Source organism: Xiphias gladius, chromosome 21, assembly GCF_016859285.1.
Source record: "Xiphias gladius isolate SHS-SW01 ecotype Sanya breed wild chromosome 21, ASM1685928v1, whole genome shotgun sequence".
In the NCBI taxonomy this organism is placed as follows: Eukaryota; Metazoa; Chordata; class Actinopteri; order Istiophoriformes; family Xiphiidae; genus Xiphias; species Xiphias gladius.
The window spans coordinates 26,888,136-26,901,568 of record NC_053420.1 but is presented as its reverse complement, the minus strand read 5'-3'; the positions used below and the strand labels follow the sequence as shown (position 1 = coordinate 26,901,568).

General features: G+C 40.9%; 1 protein-coding gene across 9 annotated transcripts in view; it reads left to right on the top strand.

Moving 5' to 3' along the window:
- shq1 (SHQ1, H/ACA ribonucleoprotein assembly factor) overlaps positions 1–13,433 on the top strand; it is a 38,439-nt gene that overhangs the window by 20,216 nt on the left and 4,790 nt on the right. For 7 of the 9 annotated variants that reach the window (XM_040159609.1, XM_040159610.1, XM_040159607.1 and 4 more), the window contains 2 exons: positions 1,555–1,678; positions 7,474–7,594. In XM_040159609.1, coding sequence (XP_040015543.1) covers positions 1,555–1,678; positions 7,474–7,594 — 245 coding nt within the window. The remainder of the gene's footprint in view (positions 1–1,554; positions 1,679–7,473; positions 7,595–13,433) is intronic. The other 2 variants (XM_040159613.1, XM_040159612.1) reach the window with 1 other exon arrangement.

Sequence of the window (13,433 nt, the reverse complement as noted above, 5' to 3'; positions counted from 1 at the left end):
TCAGTTTTTTATTATTCTCAAACAAGGATATCCTCAATGTTACTTGACATAGAAACATGGGACTTTCCTGGATAATGTAACGATCCTATAGATTTATGTTATGGCCACCAGTTTTACTTATTTTAACTTTTTTTCTGAGAAATCATCTTTTGTTCATCATTTAGGCATGGTGGATGGATCTAAATACTTCAATAGCCACATACCAAGCTTCAATCTCAACTGACACTTATGAACAGTCCAGGAGGGCTACAGAACTTCTGTTTCTATAGACCATGCATGGTGCCTGTCTTAAGACCTGTATTATATTTTATTCTGTTATTTTTAGTGCAAGAGAGTTGTGCATTGTTGCTGTCAGTTGTTTCACGCTTTCAGTGATAGCAGTTGTGCATGAACACATACATGTGCCTAGACGGATGATGCAGTCGAATAGGCTATCCTTCATTAATGTTAGGGACTCATTTGAGTTCACACTACAATACAGATGTAATAAACGTGTCCCGGTTATTTTTTTGAGTGATATGATCCCAGAGCGTTCTAATTAGATGTTGGGAGTGCACACATGATCACCACCAGTAATCAAATCAACCAAGACACATTTTGTTGGTAATTATAAATAAGCCAGTGAAGCAGCTTGGATGAGTTTGATTTACTAGACCTTGACCACAGTTTGAGAGATACTGCTATGGTGATAGTGGAGTAAAGATCAGTCTCCACCTGCCTGGCAGGCCTGTACTGCTTGTCAGTCAGTCAGCAGAGCTGTCAGTTCCCATTGACAGGCCACCTCGCTCAATAGCCCGCTCCCCGCCTCCCCCTTCTCTTCCTCCTCCTCTCCTATCTTTCACTTTCTGCTCTACAATGGATTCCTCTCTGTCTTTGACTGCCTGTCTGTCTGTGTGTCACCGCTGATATCAGCTCTGCTTCCTCACTCCATTCTCCCTCTGTGCTATCTCTCTTTTATTCTCTGTCTGTCTCTCTTGCCTCGCTTATTCCTAACATTCTCCTTCCCCCTACCACCTTATCCCCACCCCCACCCCCCTTCCATCTGCTGTATGTTTACTTGTCCTCAGTCGACTGCACTGGTGTGACTGTGAGTCCCCCCCCTGCAGCAGCAGACCTTATTTACACTCCTACTAAACAAGCCCAAGGGAGAGCATGATCCCTGATGACACGCTCCCGCAAGCTCGCAACACATCCTTAACAAGCCACAAAGAAAAGAAGAAACAAGGGATAAAAATTTCTGTTTCTGTCTCCAGGCTGTGTGTCCATTAATGCAGAGAAAATCTGAGCGTGAAGGCAGTGATTAAAGAGAAGCGGCAATTAACTGGCCAGGGCTGCAGAGGTGTTCAAGAGTTGTGAGCCCCTATTTTGCCAGCTCTATAATTGAGGAGTTGTTAGGAGTAATTAGAGCTACAGTGACTGCAATGCAATCCAATGGGAGCCAGACTTCAACTTGTATCTTCGTGTTTCTCTTCAATTCTTTGTCTCCTTGAAAAAATCACGCGGTCTGGTTTTGTGCTGGATAGCTTTCTGAGTGTCGTGTTCTCTCTTTTGCAGACATACAGCTCCTTGCAAGAGGTCATCGTTTCATTTGGACGGCGGGTTTTGTGCTACCCACTCTACAGACACTTTGATTTGGTCTCTGCGGCTGTTCGTGACACAACTAAGATTTTCAAGTCAGGTGAGTGTGGGTGCCAGCAACCCACACAGACAGAAGCTCATAAACACACAGTGACCTTTCACCTCTGCAGACTGGTTGTGACCCCATATTGTCTGCCACATGTTCATGCATTTGTAGTCTATTTGGGCTTTGTGGTGTTTAGCCTCAGCTAAAGCAGACCTCTTAGTGTGGATTCACTTCACTCCACTGTGAACACATGATCATTGCTAATTAGAGTTAATTGATTTTGTCCACCCTTTGGTTTCTTCTGAGCAGTGTTTTTATATGTAAATAAGGCTTTGGAGTGTGGAGTCGGACAGAGTCTGCTTCCTGCCTGTAAGCAGTGGGATGCAGATTGACTGTGAGACAGCCTGAAAATCAGCATGCTTTTGTGGTACATTGCCTAGCAAAAACAGACTGCTGGACAGACATAGAGTTTGGAGAAAGTGGTTCATGAGCATACTGTGGTGTGTGTTTGAAAGTAATATTCCTCCAGCTAAGCAAGAGAGTGGCCAGACTCCCACCTCCTCAGGGAGCAAACTGTGGATTTGTTGAGAACGGACTGTTGACTATGATATGTGGAAGCCCAGAGTAATCTTTAAATCAAAAGCCCCTGCGGACGGATGAAACTCTGCAGTGTAAACACTCAGGATATGTGAGGGCTAAGATTATCCAGTTTGTGATGATTTCAATGCTGGTAAACGACAGCAAATTAAAGGCCTCTTAAGATCCAGATTAGCATTTCTTCGCATCATTAAGTGGGAAGACGAGTTGATCAGGAGAGCCAGGGAAACAGCAGTTTGACTCACTCTTTCCCTCAACTTCTTTCTCATACCTCAGAAATGCTTCTCCTGTCATAATGAGATTTTTCATGATCATCTCAAGCGAAAAATTGTTCCAGTGTTTCCTGACAGCTCATACAACATCATACTCAAGCTCTTCTTTGTCCAAAAACAGCCAATAAGATAAGAGGCTGTTTATTTGTTTCATTGTATAAGGAAAAAAAGCAAATTGTATTACTATTATTTTTCATAATGTTAACTCCTGACTCATAAAAGTTATTATGTGCAAGCATTAGGGATGTATGAGTAATAGGGCTTTTCCTTAATGAACTGTAACACTAAAGTTTTTTGGCCTTTAATGTATCAGAGGGTTTGTGTCCTCCCATCATTGCTTCACACACTAATTAATTTGTCAGGATGAGGCAAATGAAAATGCATGCCCCATTTTTGAGGCACTTCATTTAAGTGACTGTGAAAGCAAACAATTATAGGAATTAGCAAAACAAACCCATTAATGACAGCGCACAGGTTAAGGCCTTGGAGAAAATGTTATCTGGGGGTAAATATTTGAACAGGCCTCTGGCAGCGTGGCGAGTATTCTCAAGGAGCTCCTCCACCTGCCTCCTAAGTGTCTACTGAGCAGGTACAGAAGAGCGGCAAGCCTGACGGGCCTGCGGGTAAGAAGTGGCAGGGAGAACCTCAGGGTCATGTTGCTGTCATTATTGAACTGATGAGACATGACAAGACAACAAGTTTCAGAGGTGCTCCTCTGTTAACGATCCACCCACCATGCATCTCTGCCGTCATTCATACAGGGAAATTTTGCACTGGTCTTGGAATTTATTCTGGGATTCTGGGAGAGTTGGGGAAGTCAAATTTTAGCTCAAATAAGCACTCTGACCTAGTTACAGAAAATCAAGGCAGAGTAATGAAATTTTACAATCAGCCCAGGGTGTCAACACTTTAGGTTCAGGGTGCTGATTATCTTTTATTGGATGAGATGCATGGATTGTGTGTGTGTGCATGTGTGACAGGAAAAAGGAATGAATGAAAGGGAGAGACTGAAAGACTGTGCTAATATTGAATGCATTCATTTGAACTAGACAGTAAAACTGCAGTGAGCAAGACTGTGATGTCAGTGGGCAATGCTGTAATGGCTGAACTACCCTTTCACATTAGATCTGGATGTAGATTTGCCTCTCCTGCCTTTCAGCAGCTCATCACTAGTGGCAGAATCAAACAAATTCAGAACTCTTCTGCTGTTTTTCCTGCCTCCTGAAAGCTGCCTTTGCTTTTGCTCTCAGAAAACTGAAAATGAGAAGAGAGAATATAATACTCCTTAAAAAAAAAACTGAGAAATGTTCGTTTGAGTTAAAGAAACTTGAGAAAGATCTAATTAGTGAGATCCCTTATCCCTTATGTTATTTATTACCTCTGCCAAGGAGGTTATGTTTTCACCCATGTCTGTTTGTTTGTGTATTTTTCAGCAGAATTACACAAAAATTACTGAACCGATTTGCACTAAACTTGGTGGAGGGACAGGGAAGAACCCATTACATTTTGGTTCAGATCAGGTTAAAGGAGCGGATCCAGGAATTTTTTTTATCACTTTCCACAACATTGCGAAATAGGGCATTTTTTTGACATTTTCGTCAGTATTTGGCCTTGGCGGAATGTGCGCTCCTCCGGGTGCCTTTCTAGTTTTATCAATGGAACCACTACTCCAGCCAATAAGGCAGTGTTTGATCATTAAAAACCAGTAGGCATATGTTCCACTCATCATCACATTTCTCTTTTCGCAGATGATGTACTATTATTTTTGACCAAGGTCCAGCAGGCCCTCCCTGGTATTCTAAAATTTTCAAAATGTTTAGCTCCTATTCAAGTTACACAATCAACTGGACAAAAATTGTTTTGTTATAATTAAATCCATGTCAGAGTGATGCAATGAACAAGAATATTCCTACAGTTTCTCAATTTAAATATCTTCAAATACATATGTAGTATATTTCTTTTTTTTTTTTAAAAAGACTGAGGAAGAGTTCTATTAAAATACTTAGCACTATTCAAAGAGATATTGATAAAGGGTACAGCATACCCAATTCCCCATTAGCCAGGATTTCAATTATTAAAACGAATGTTCTACTTACAATACATTTTTCACAGTTTGAAGTTACTTTTGTCCCCTCCACCGAAGTACTGGGAAGATTTGACTAAAATAATCTCTCAGTTCATATGGAAATGCGAACTTCCCAAAATCAAAATAAAAGTGAAAACTTTACAGCAAGGGAAAGTGTCTGATATTTTGGGTGAAACTATCTAATTGTGTTGGAAATAAAGCATGGAATGAGAAAAAAGTACAATTGGTCATTTTCACTTTGCTGCCTCTGCAGTTTTTGGAATCAATACATTTTCTTCCAGAAAACACAGCAGCCTTTGTTTTGGAGCCCCTCACACCTACCACTGCACATATGCAAGCCTGCTTGTTCAGCAGCTGTGGAGGACATACTGTTGTACATTTGGAAAGCACATTGTTTCCCACTCATTGGATCAACTGCTCTTGCCTAATTAACACACGTTTCTCACTTGTCATAAGCGTCTCACCAAGAATCAAAAGAGTGAACTGGTGCAGCTACAGCAACCTTTCCTCTAATTTTCTACAAACAACTCTCAAATCTTCCCTGTGAAAAAGAAATCAAATCTTGGAAGCAAGTGTGGTTTTTGCTTTTGGTGGTTGTTTTTTTTTTTCCCTCATATGATCCTAGTCCTGAATTTGAGGGCAGAGTTCCCTGCATATGATGCCATGCCTAAATGAGAACCAAATGTTTGTTTCTCACTGCAAGTGTACTGTTTGTTTTGATGGGACTGGAATGTCTCTGGACAATGCCAACCAGCTCTGTGTAGGTGGAGAAGAGCTATATAAATAAGGCTATTTATATGTCTGGTTTGAGGGAGAAGTTCTGTGACAGTTTGGCCTGTTGTATACTTTAGGGAAAAGTCATTTGTCAGAATAACAAATGGAGATTCTGTGTAGTTCTGCGTGTGTGATGCATGTGTGGTATTGAATGCGCGCTTAAATGATTTCAAAACACATTGCCAAAGTGCAGGTGAGCACCATAAACCATGTCATCACACTTAAAATCTCCCATCATTTAGTAGATAAACATGTTTCATTGTTACTTTGGCTGGTAGAGGATTTATTTAAATTAAGATCAAGCTCAAACCTTAATGTAATTAATTACATACTGAATCACATGCTGAATGCATGTACCACGTAGTATCCTGTCGACACAAAATCCACATTAACTTCAGGCACAGTTGAAATGGAATAAAAGAAGGATCTCAAGTATACAACAAATGAGTTTAGTTCATTTGCGTGTTATATTAATAATAATAATAATATTTTATTATTATTATTATTATTATTATTATTATTATTATTATTATGATACAAATGTGTTTACATAATTAGATGAACTTCAGTAACTTAAAGCTGTAATTAAAGTGTACACCATTTTTATCCATCAAATTAAATTTCATAAAATTTTTATTTTTAATCAAAAAACATATTTATTACCGGATGAAGCATTGCATGTTTTTGTTAGCTGCAAACAAACCACAAAGTTGTATCTGTGCTGTTTGTTTAATTGATTATTTGTTTAGGCATCAGTTCACCTAAGTCAGTTCTCCTATTTCCTTACTCACTTGTAATTAGTATCTATATCTGCATATAGTTATGTTTTAATTATGCAGCGGTTTTGAGATATTCATCTCAATTTCTGCTGCCTCCACCGTAGTTCCATGAAGGGGAATGGAATTTTGTTTATGGTGCTGAAAGCATCAAAAATTGAGTTTTTTAAAACTCACAAACACGCGTCCTTTGGCAAGAGACATTTGCATTCAACCAGAGGGTGGGGCAACAATGTTATCTCTCAAACTGTTTTATTTTCTAGGCTGTAATTCTTGGCGTTACAGTATCACGGGTCATTAGTGCAGCCATAGCCTTATTTTTGTCTCCTGATTTTCATATATCAAAGCATCAAGCATAAGACCAGTAGTATCACATTTGTCTCTGTATTACAAAGGCTGATTCAAACAGCAGTTCTCAACACAGAAGCTTTTTCCATACCATTCATATAGCATACTAATTCTATGCAGCTGTAGTGTGTTCACACTAGAAAAGTGACAAAATCAAACATACGCAGATGGTTAAAAGGCTTAAGCTGTAAAACAGATGGGGTGGCAAATCCAAGACTGCAAAAGTGTTCAATGTAATGTCACTTGGGGGGTGTAGTAAAAGTTCATGCTAGAAAGCTTCTGACAGAGACAAATACACAAGATTCACATACAGTTTTAAGAATAACTTTATCAAAATGATACTCCTTATTTAAGACCAGACAGTATTTTTAGAAAGTCTTTTTCGCGACCGCTAGACAAAAATAAAGGTGTTTTTAAAGCTTCAAACTGTGTATTTGAGTGACCTGTGTTGTCCATGGTGCCATGCACCATTGGAATAACCTTCATTACCTTGCTGTAATGAATTATTGGTGTCTTTTAAAATGTGTAAATCAGCCCTTCATGTTTGTCAGATCACAAGAAAAAATTATTCAGATTAGGACTATTATGATGCTGCACAATAGCTGAATGGACAGACTAGAATGATGTCAAGTGGAAAATCATCGAAAACATTCAGTGCTATTTTTTGACAGATGAAGTCAAACACATTTTTGACAGAAAGTCAGAACAGAACCACCATTAAATTGACAGATTGAATGCCAAAAATAGGCTCTTTTGTCTCAGATGAACCATTTCTTAACCAGGAACTCTTCTTAAACCGTATGGATCAAATTACTCTGCAGCTCACTGGGATTTTCCTCTGATCCTGTACCTTGGCTTTTATGTATGGAACAATGACTGCAAGCCTTTAGATTCATGCTGTGTCTGCCAGCAGCTGGAGTATATTGTCATCCTTAATACTGAGCGAGAATAACACTGTTTTTCCATTTGCCTGCCACGGTGTGTTTCTGTGCCCAGGGAAAGCCTGTGTCCTCAAATGCCTGCTGGATATTCACAAAGTCTTCAGAGAGAACGACCCAGCCTACATACTGAATGATCTGTACGTGACAGACTACTGCATCTGGATCCAGAAGGTCAGGTAAGTTCACCAACACACACATAAATCCATGTGCACATGCCTCAGAGACCTTCAGTGTAGAGAGAATTACCTTCACAGCCAAGGGAAGTGCCAGTCAGCGCCCATGATGCATCAGTGCTTTAAAGAAGGGATTAGGCGATTCATTTTTCACAGCAGGGTCAATTGAATGACCAAGCCAGCAATAGATGCAGTTTCCCTTGTCTCCATTATCATGTGTCAAAAGTACCATCACTGAGTCTCAAAAGATCCAGCTGCACTCAGCAGATTCACTTCATATGAAACTTTTAAGAGTGCACGTGTGTGTGCTGGGGCCTCTCATATCCTCTGTGCGTGTAACCTTCCACTAGCACTTCAAGCCAATAATGCAAAATCTGCACTTTTTCCCCAAATGATATAGGTTTGATGGCTCTCTCCTCTTCCTAGCACATATTTTACAATTACTTACACATTTCAAATGTGAGCCTGCGAGCACATTACTCAGTAATGAGCTCTGTTTTACTCTTGGCCAGGGTTCAGCCAAGTGGTGTGCTTGTCTGGAAAAAGCCCAGTTGAAAAATGTGTGCCTGATGTTGTAGGCTCAGCGCCCAGATGCAGACACGATAAAAAGGTCTGCAGGGATTCAGTGCTGATTTCTCCCCTCTCCTCACATTCTCATTTCTGCATTTTTCCAGCAGAAGTCTTGAATTCTGCTTTTAAAAATGCCGTGAATATTGGTATCTCAATGTGTACAAGAAATCAGCAGCTGTTTAGAGTTGGTGTGATCTCTTTTCTCTTCAAGACAGTGACCACAGAGACGACACACACCCTCTATCTTGCTCCATAAGCACATGGAGCTGCTGAAGCTCTGTCACTGAAAAACTCAACAACTTTCCTCTTGGCTGAGGGGCACTGGAGCAATGCTTCTCCTCCTTGCTTCTCCTCTCTTTTCCTTTGCAGTACATTGGAACTAAATGTCAGCTTGACCTAGCATGCTGACTCCTACTACGCCCTGCATCGACCATTAAATGGATAAACCCGTGCTCCCGTAGCACTGACCTGTGATTTAATTGTTACATTTCCCCTTTTGTGTCTTTTTTGGCTGGACCACAACGCAGGGCCAGACCCATAAATGTGAATGTCACTGGTTGAATGACTGACTGACTGGCTGATGAAGTGAAACCATTGGTCACCCAAATGCCACATGACAGATTGCTGATGTTACACCACTGGTCGGCCAACAATTCAAAATGAATTGGTGCAAACAGTTTCTATTGCGTCATCAGGGGGGCGTTTACAGGCAGTTTTGCCCACTTGGCGCCTTTGTCACTAGAGTTACAGACTTTTCTGGCCCCTTTTAGTGACTTTTTTCACAGAAGCACTCAGCAACAAATCTAGTGACTTTTTGGACAAACCTTAGCTACTTTACGTAGAAGAGAGTCGCCAGTATCGCCCTGCAAGCGCAAGGTCTTTCCCTCCACAACACCTCTCTATGCATCTCATTCAGTTTACGTTATGGTAGCTGACAAGGACTTGAACAAGCGTCCAACTTTCTCTCTGAGTGATAATTTTACATGTAAATACAGCCGTTGCCTTTAACTTATGTTTATGGTGGTTTTGTCAGACGACATCACGGTTGTAAAATCTGGATTTCAGCAGTGCAGAGCAGCAGCTTGGAAATGGCTTGGAAGTGACTGCTGGTTAACATGTAGTCTTAATGGGCCGCGATTCAGTCACTATTTCATACTTGTTCCGTTGTCTGACAACAGGAACAGAAAAACATGTAAGTGAGAACAGCTTTATTGGGAATTCAGCTGTATTATATTACTGTATATGTGAGCACAGAGAATAGGAGAAAAGCAAACAGATAAAGAGCGTACAGCCATATACAAGGTTTTGACCTAGACTTGTTTCCTGCCGATAAAGGAAATGAAGTTTAGTGTTTTTATCCCCTCATTTAAACTGTCAGGTTTCTGTAAAAGACATTTAGACATAACACCACTCCTATCACCGCCAGCGACTTGAGAGAGCAACCAAACTTGTATTGCTTTTTGTTGTTTCAGTATTCTGGCTCAATAGAAATTCCATACAGTCTTTACTTGTGGTTTATGTTCCAATGTTTGGAGTATAATATTAAAAGGAGCCTGCAGTCAAAATGCAAAGCAGAACAGGAGAGCTAAGCCTGTCTCAGAGGTTTGGAACGATTGGTTTCCACAGACCGACCTCCAAGATTTGTTAAGGCAGCCCTTTTGTGTCACCTGACAGGTTTGATGATAGATCGTGTAAGTATTGTTTTCCTCAGTGTGAGATATTCCCCTGTGCAGGATTTGTCATCCTCCGCTAAGTGAGTCGTCTCTGGGAACCGGCTGGTAAAATAAGATGTAATCTATACCCCTGATGCAGTCCCTGTATCTTGTCACTCCCTGCAGCCAGCAAAAAGGCGCGATCAGCTGCGCATGATGGACACAGCGATTAATGGATGTTTGCTGGCTAGGGGGTTGATTTATTTAAGCTCCTCAATATCCCACATGCATTTTCTAGTACTAAAGTTCCTCTGACTGCCGAGACATCGGTCTCAAATTTACAACCTCGTAAAGACTTCAGTGTGATTTAAGCCACAGGGCAGGCGCTCCCCTTTTGCTCTCATACATAGAGCCAGAGGAGAACCCTGTGCATTGAAATAAAGGGTGCAGTCTCAAAGCAAATTGCACCTCACATTGTCTCACCGATGTGGAACTCGATGTGTTTTTTCACTGTGGTGGTCATCGCTCCAGAATTGAACACTAACTTCCTTTGTGGAAACTGTTTTAACCTGGCCCTCGCATACCCCTCCAATCCTAATTATCTCAGAATTGTTAGCAGAGAGTATTATTCCAAAGGGAACAGCAGCCTCTCCAGTCCATTAGCCTCAGTGTATGCTTTTGAAGGTCCTCAGATGCCAAAGCCCCTGCAGAGCCGCTGGACTGCAGAGAAAAAAGCGAGTTGCCTCACTTTCTCTCTCTTTGTCTTCCCTCCCTTTATCAAAAAGCTTGGAGAGAGGCCAATGTAGATTCATGGCAGCCAGCACAGACAAAGCTTATAAGCCTAGTGCTGTGTTACAGTACCTTGGAAAATCAGAAGGGCTACAACTTCCTTTTTCAGTGCCGGTTCACTCACAACCCCCCATCCACCCTTATTAATTGGGTCAATTACATTCTAGCAGAAAAAAACATGGCAGCATACAAGTGACGTGCTCCAGGGTTAGTCTGAGAGGAGGGAACTGAGGTTAAGAGTCATGTTTCCATATGAAGTCATTAGTGTAAAGGGAAAAAATATCTCTCTGTGTTTTCTTTTTTCTTTTAGGGAACAAATTTGTGATTTGTCTATAAAATGTAGAAAGAAGAAGAAAGAAGAAAGGGAGTGCAGTTAAAAAAAAAAAAAAAAAAAAGTGTGCACAGCACCCCATGAAAGCTACAAAAGAAACTTCTAAAAATGAAGTTGTAGACATTCTTTTTTCCTTTATTTTTGGAATATGAAGCAGCCCTCAAGGTTTCTGCATAGTCTCTCTTCTTCTCGTCATCATTCCTCTGCATTATGTGCAGGACAATGCCATTGGGGAGAGTTGTCAGCAGCTCACCCGCAGGGAAAAGCATCTGGAGCTCCAACAACTGGGAGCGTTTCAGGGCAACAAGCTTAAGCATGGCAACAATGTGTCAGTTAAGACCGGCGGTAAAATGCCTTGAAAGTGCACTTGTACAGGATGGCGTGGTGTTACCCTTTTGGATGGAAATGGGGAATTGTGCTCTAGCCAAGCCTGGCGGGTTTTCTGCCCCACTCCCAGCCACACAGCTGATGTGACACCCAGATGTTTGCTAGAAAGGACTTCCCTGGAACCACCAGGCAGCGTTACTCGACTGTCAAACACCCATCCTGAAGGCTTTGAAAGAGATAATGGAGCTGCTCTATCTGATGTTAGCCTCAGCACTGAAGGAGATCCTAGAGGCCCCGCTGGGGAGAACAAAGACACAAATGTCTCCCAGCAAACAGGGATAAGTAGTACAGATTTCCTCTCAGCATGACGCCACTCCAGCTTTTTGTCTTGAGTACACAGGCTCATCTTAACCACAGACTTACACACTATGGTTGCATAAGTTCCTCTATCCACTTTTCGAGTGTCCACTTCAGTCATTAGTTGATTATACTGTAGGGATTTTTTCTGTCTTTGCAGCCACACAGGCCTGTGCATTTTGATGAAGACCTGTTAATCCACTGCCTATAACATTTTTAGAGAGATAAACAAAAAATAGTAACAGCTGAATATAAAGCAGATAGACTGAAAAAATTACTAATACAATTTCAAGACTTTTAATTTCTAAGGGATTTCATAAATCAAAAGGTGAGAGAGGAGACAGTAAAAGTAGACAGTAAAGAGATGAACATACAGTAGTTTGTAGTAAATTTGCCACAATCCCAACAGTAGAGTGTAACTCAGACCTGAAAATTTTAACTTTTTAATCTGCAGTGGGAAAAAAAAAACAGAACTTTCAAATCCAAGCCTCGGGGCTTTGACTTTGTCGAGCAAAGACCAACCCAGTGCCTGCAATATTGGAAATACAGTATGTAGATGAAAATTTGAGCTCGACTTTTAAACTTAAATGAAGAAGTGGGAAATACAACAAAACGAGAGTAGTAGAATACTATTACATTCTGACTTATTTTAAAAGCCTTTAAGGAAAATGTAGATTCTCAGACGAACTGAGTGTTATCCTTGTATATTTGGAAATTCTTTCTACATTTTCCTCACCATGGTAATAGCTTAGTTCTGGACACATGGTAACATCCCCCACAACGGAGTCCAGCAGGAACACAAGCTGTTAGACAAACCACTAGTTTAGCCCGATCATCTAAATTGCTAATTTTGAAGTAAAACTATAAATGAGAGCATTGGCTAACAATTTGAATAATAGCTTAAATTTTCTCTCACAAATAAGCAGTGTAAAACTTTGATTTCAGCAACAGTGGAATGGTCTGTAATGAAACCACTGTGCCCTTAGATCTCAGCAATTAAGTTTTTGAGTAAAGTCTTATCATACCTGATAGGAATATCAGCCAAACCTACAATAATAAGATCTAGGTAGTACAAAAAGTTTTCCTTCAAAATGGGTCAGCAAATATTTTTGCCACAGTTGTATAAACTGTATATCAGTGTTTCTACAGTACAGTAACTCTTTTCTTTGGCAGCAATAAGTATAACATCTAACATTTGCTCGTAGAATAAATACATCTGTATTTCTCATTTCTGGAATCGGAGTGGCATCCAGTGCATCTGACCATCCCAGTATTCAGTCACACTGACAGATCACATCTCCAGTGTCAGCTTTTATCCCCCTCAGCTAGTGAATGATGCATTTTGCGAGATACACTGAGGAAATCTGGTGCTCGTATTACACAGATTTATTTATCTGAAGACAAGCTTTATCTGAAATGTTTTCAAGAGCAGAGACATGCTGAATGAGTTGCTCTTTCAGCGAACATGAGCCTGAAGAAAGAAATGTCAGATTGTAATTTAACTCGGCTCTTTCACTGACAGACACCACACACACACACACACACACACACACACACACACACACACACTCGCTCTTCCCATTTTCATCTAAAGACTCTGGCAGATGGAGGCATCGTTGTCTCGCCAGAAGTTTTCCAACCTTGAAAAAGCCACCCCTCCTCAGTTTAATGAAGGCAAGCCACAACAGTGTAGTAATGACTGGATTGTGTACAACATTATCCCTCCCCCTCCTGGACAGAGCCTTTGTGTTCACCGCAGGCCGAGCTTCTCCTACCACAGAGCAAGGGAGGGGAGAGAAAACAAGCGCGCCTTTCC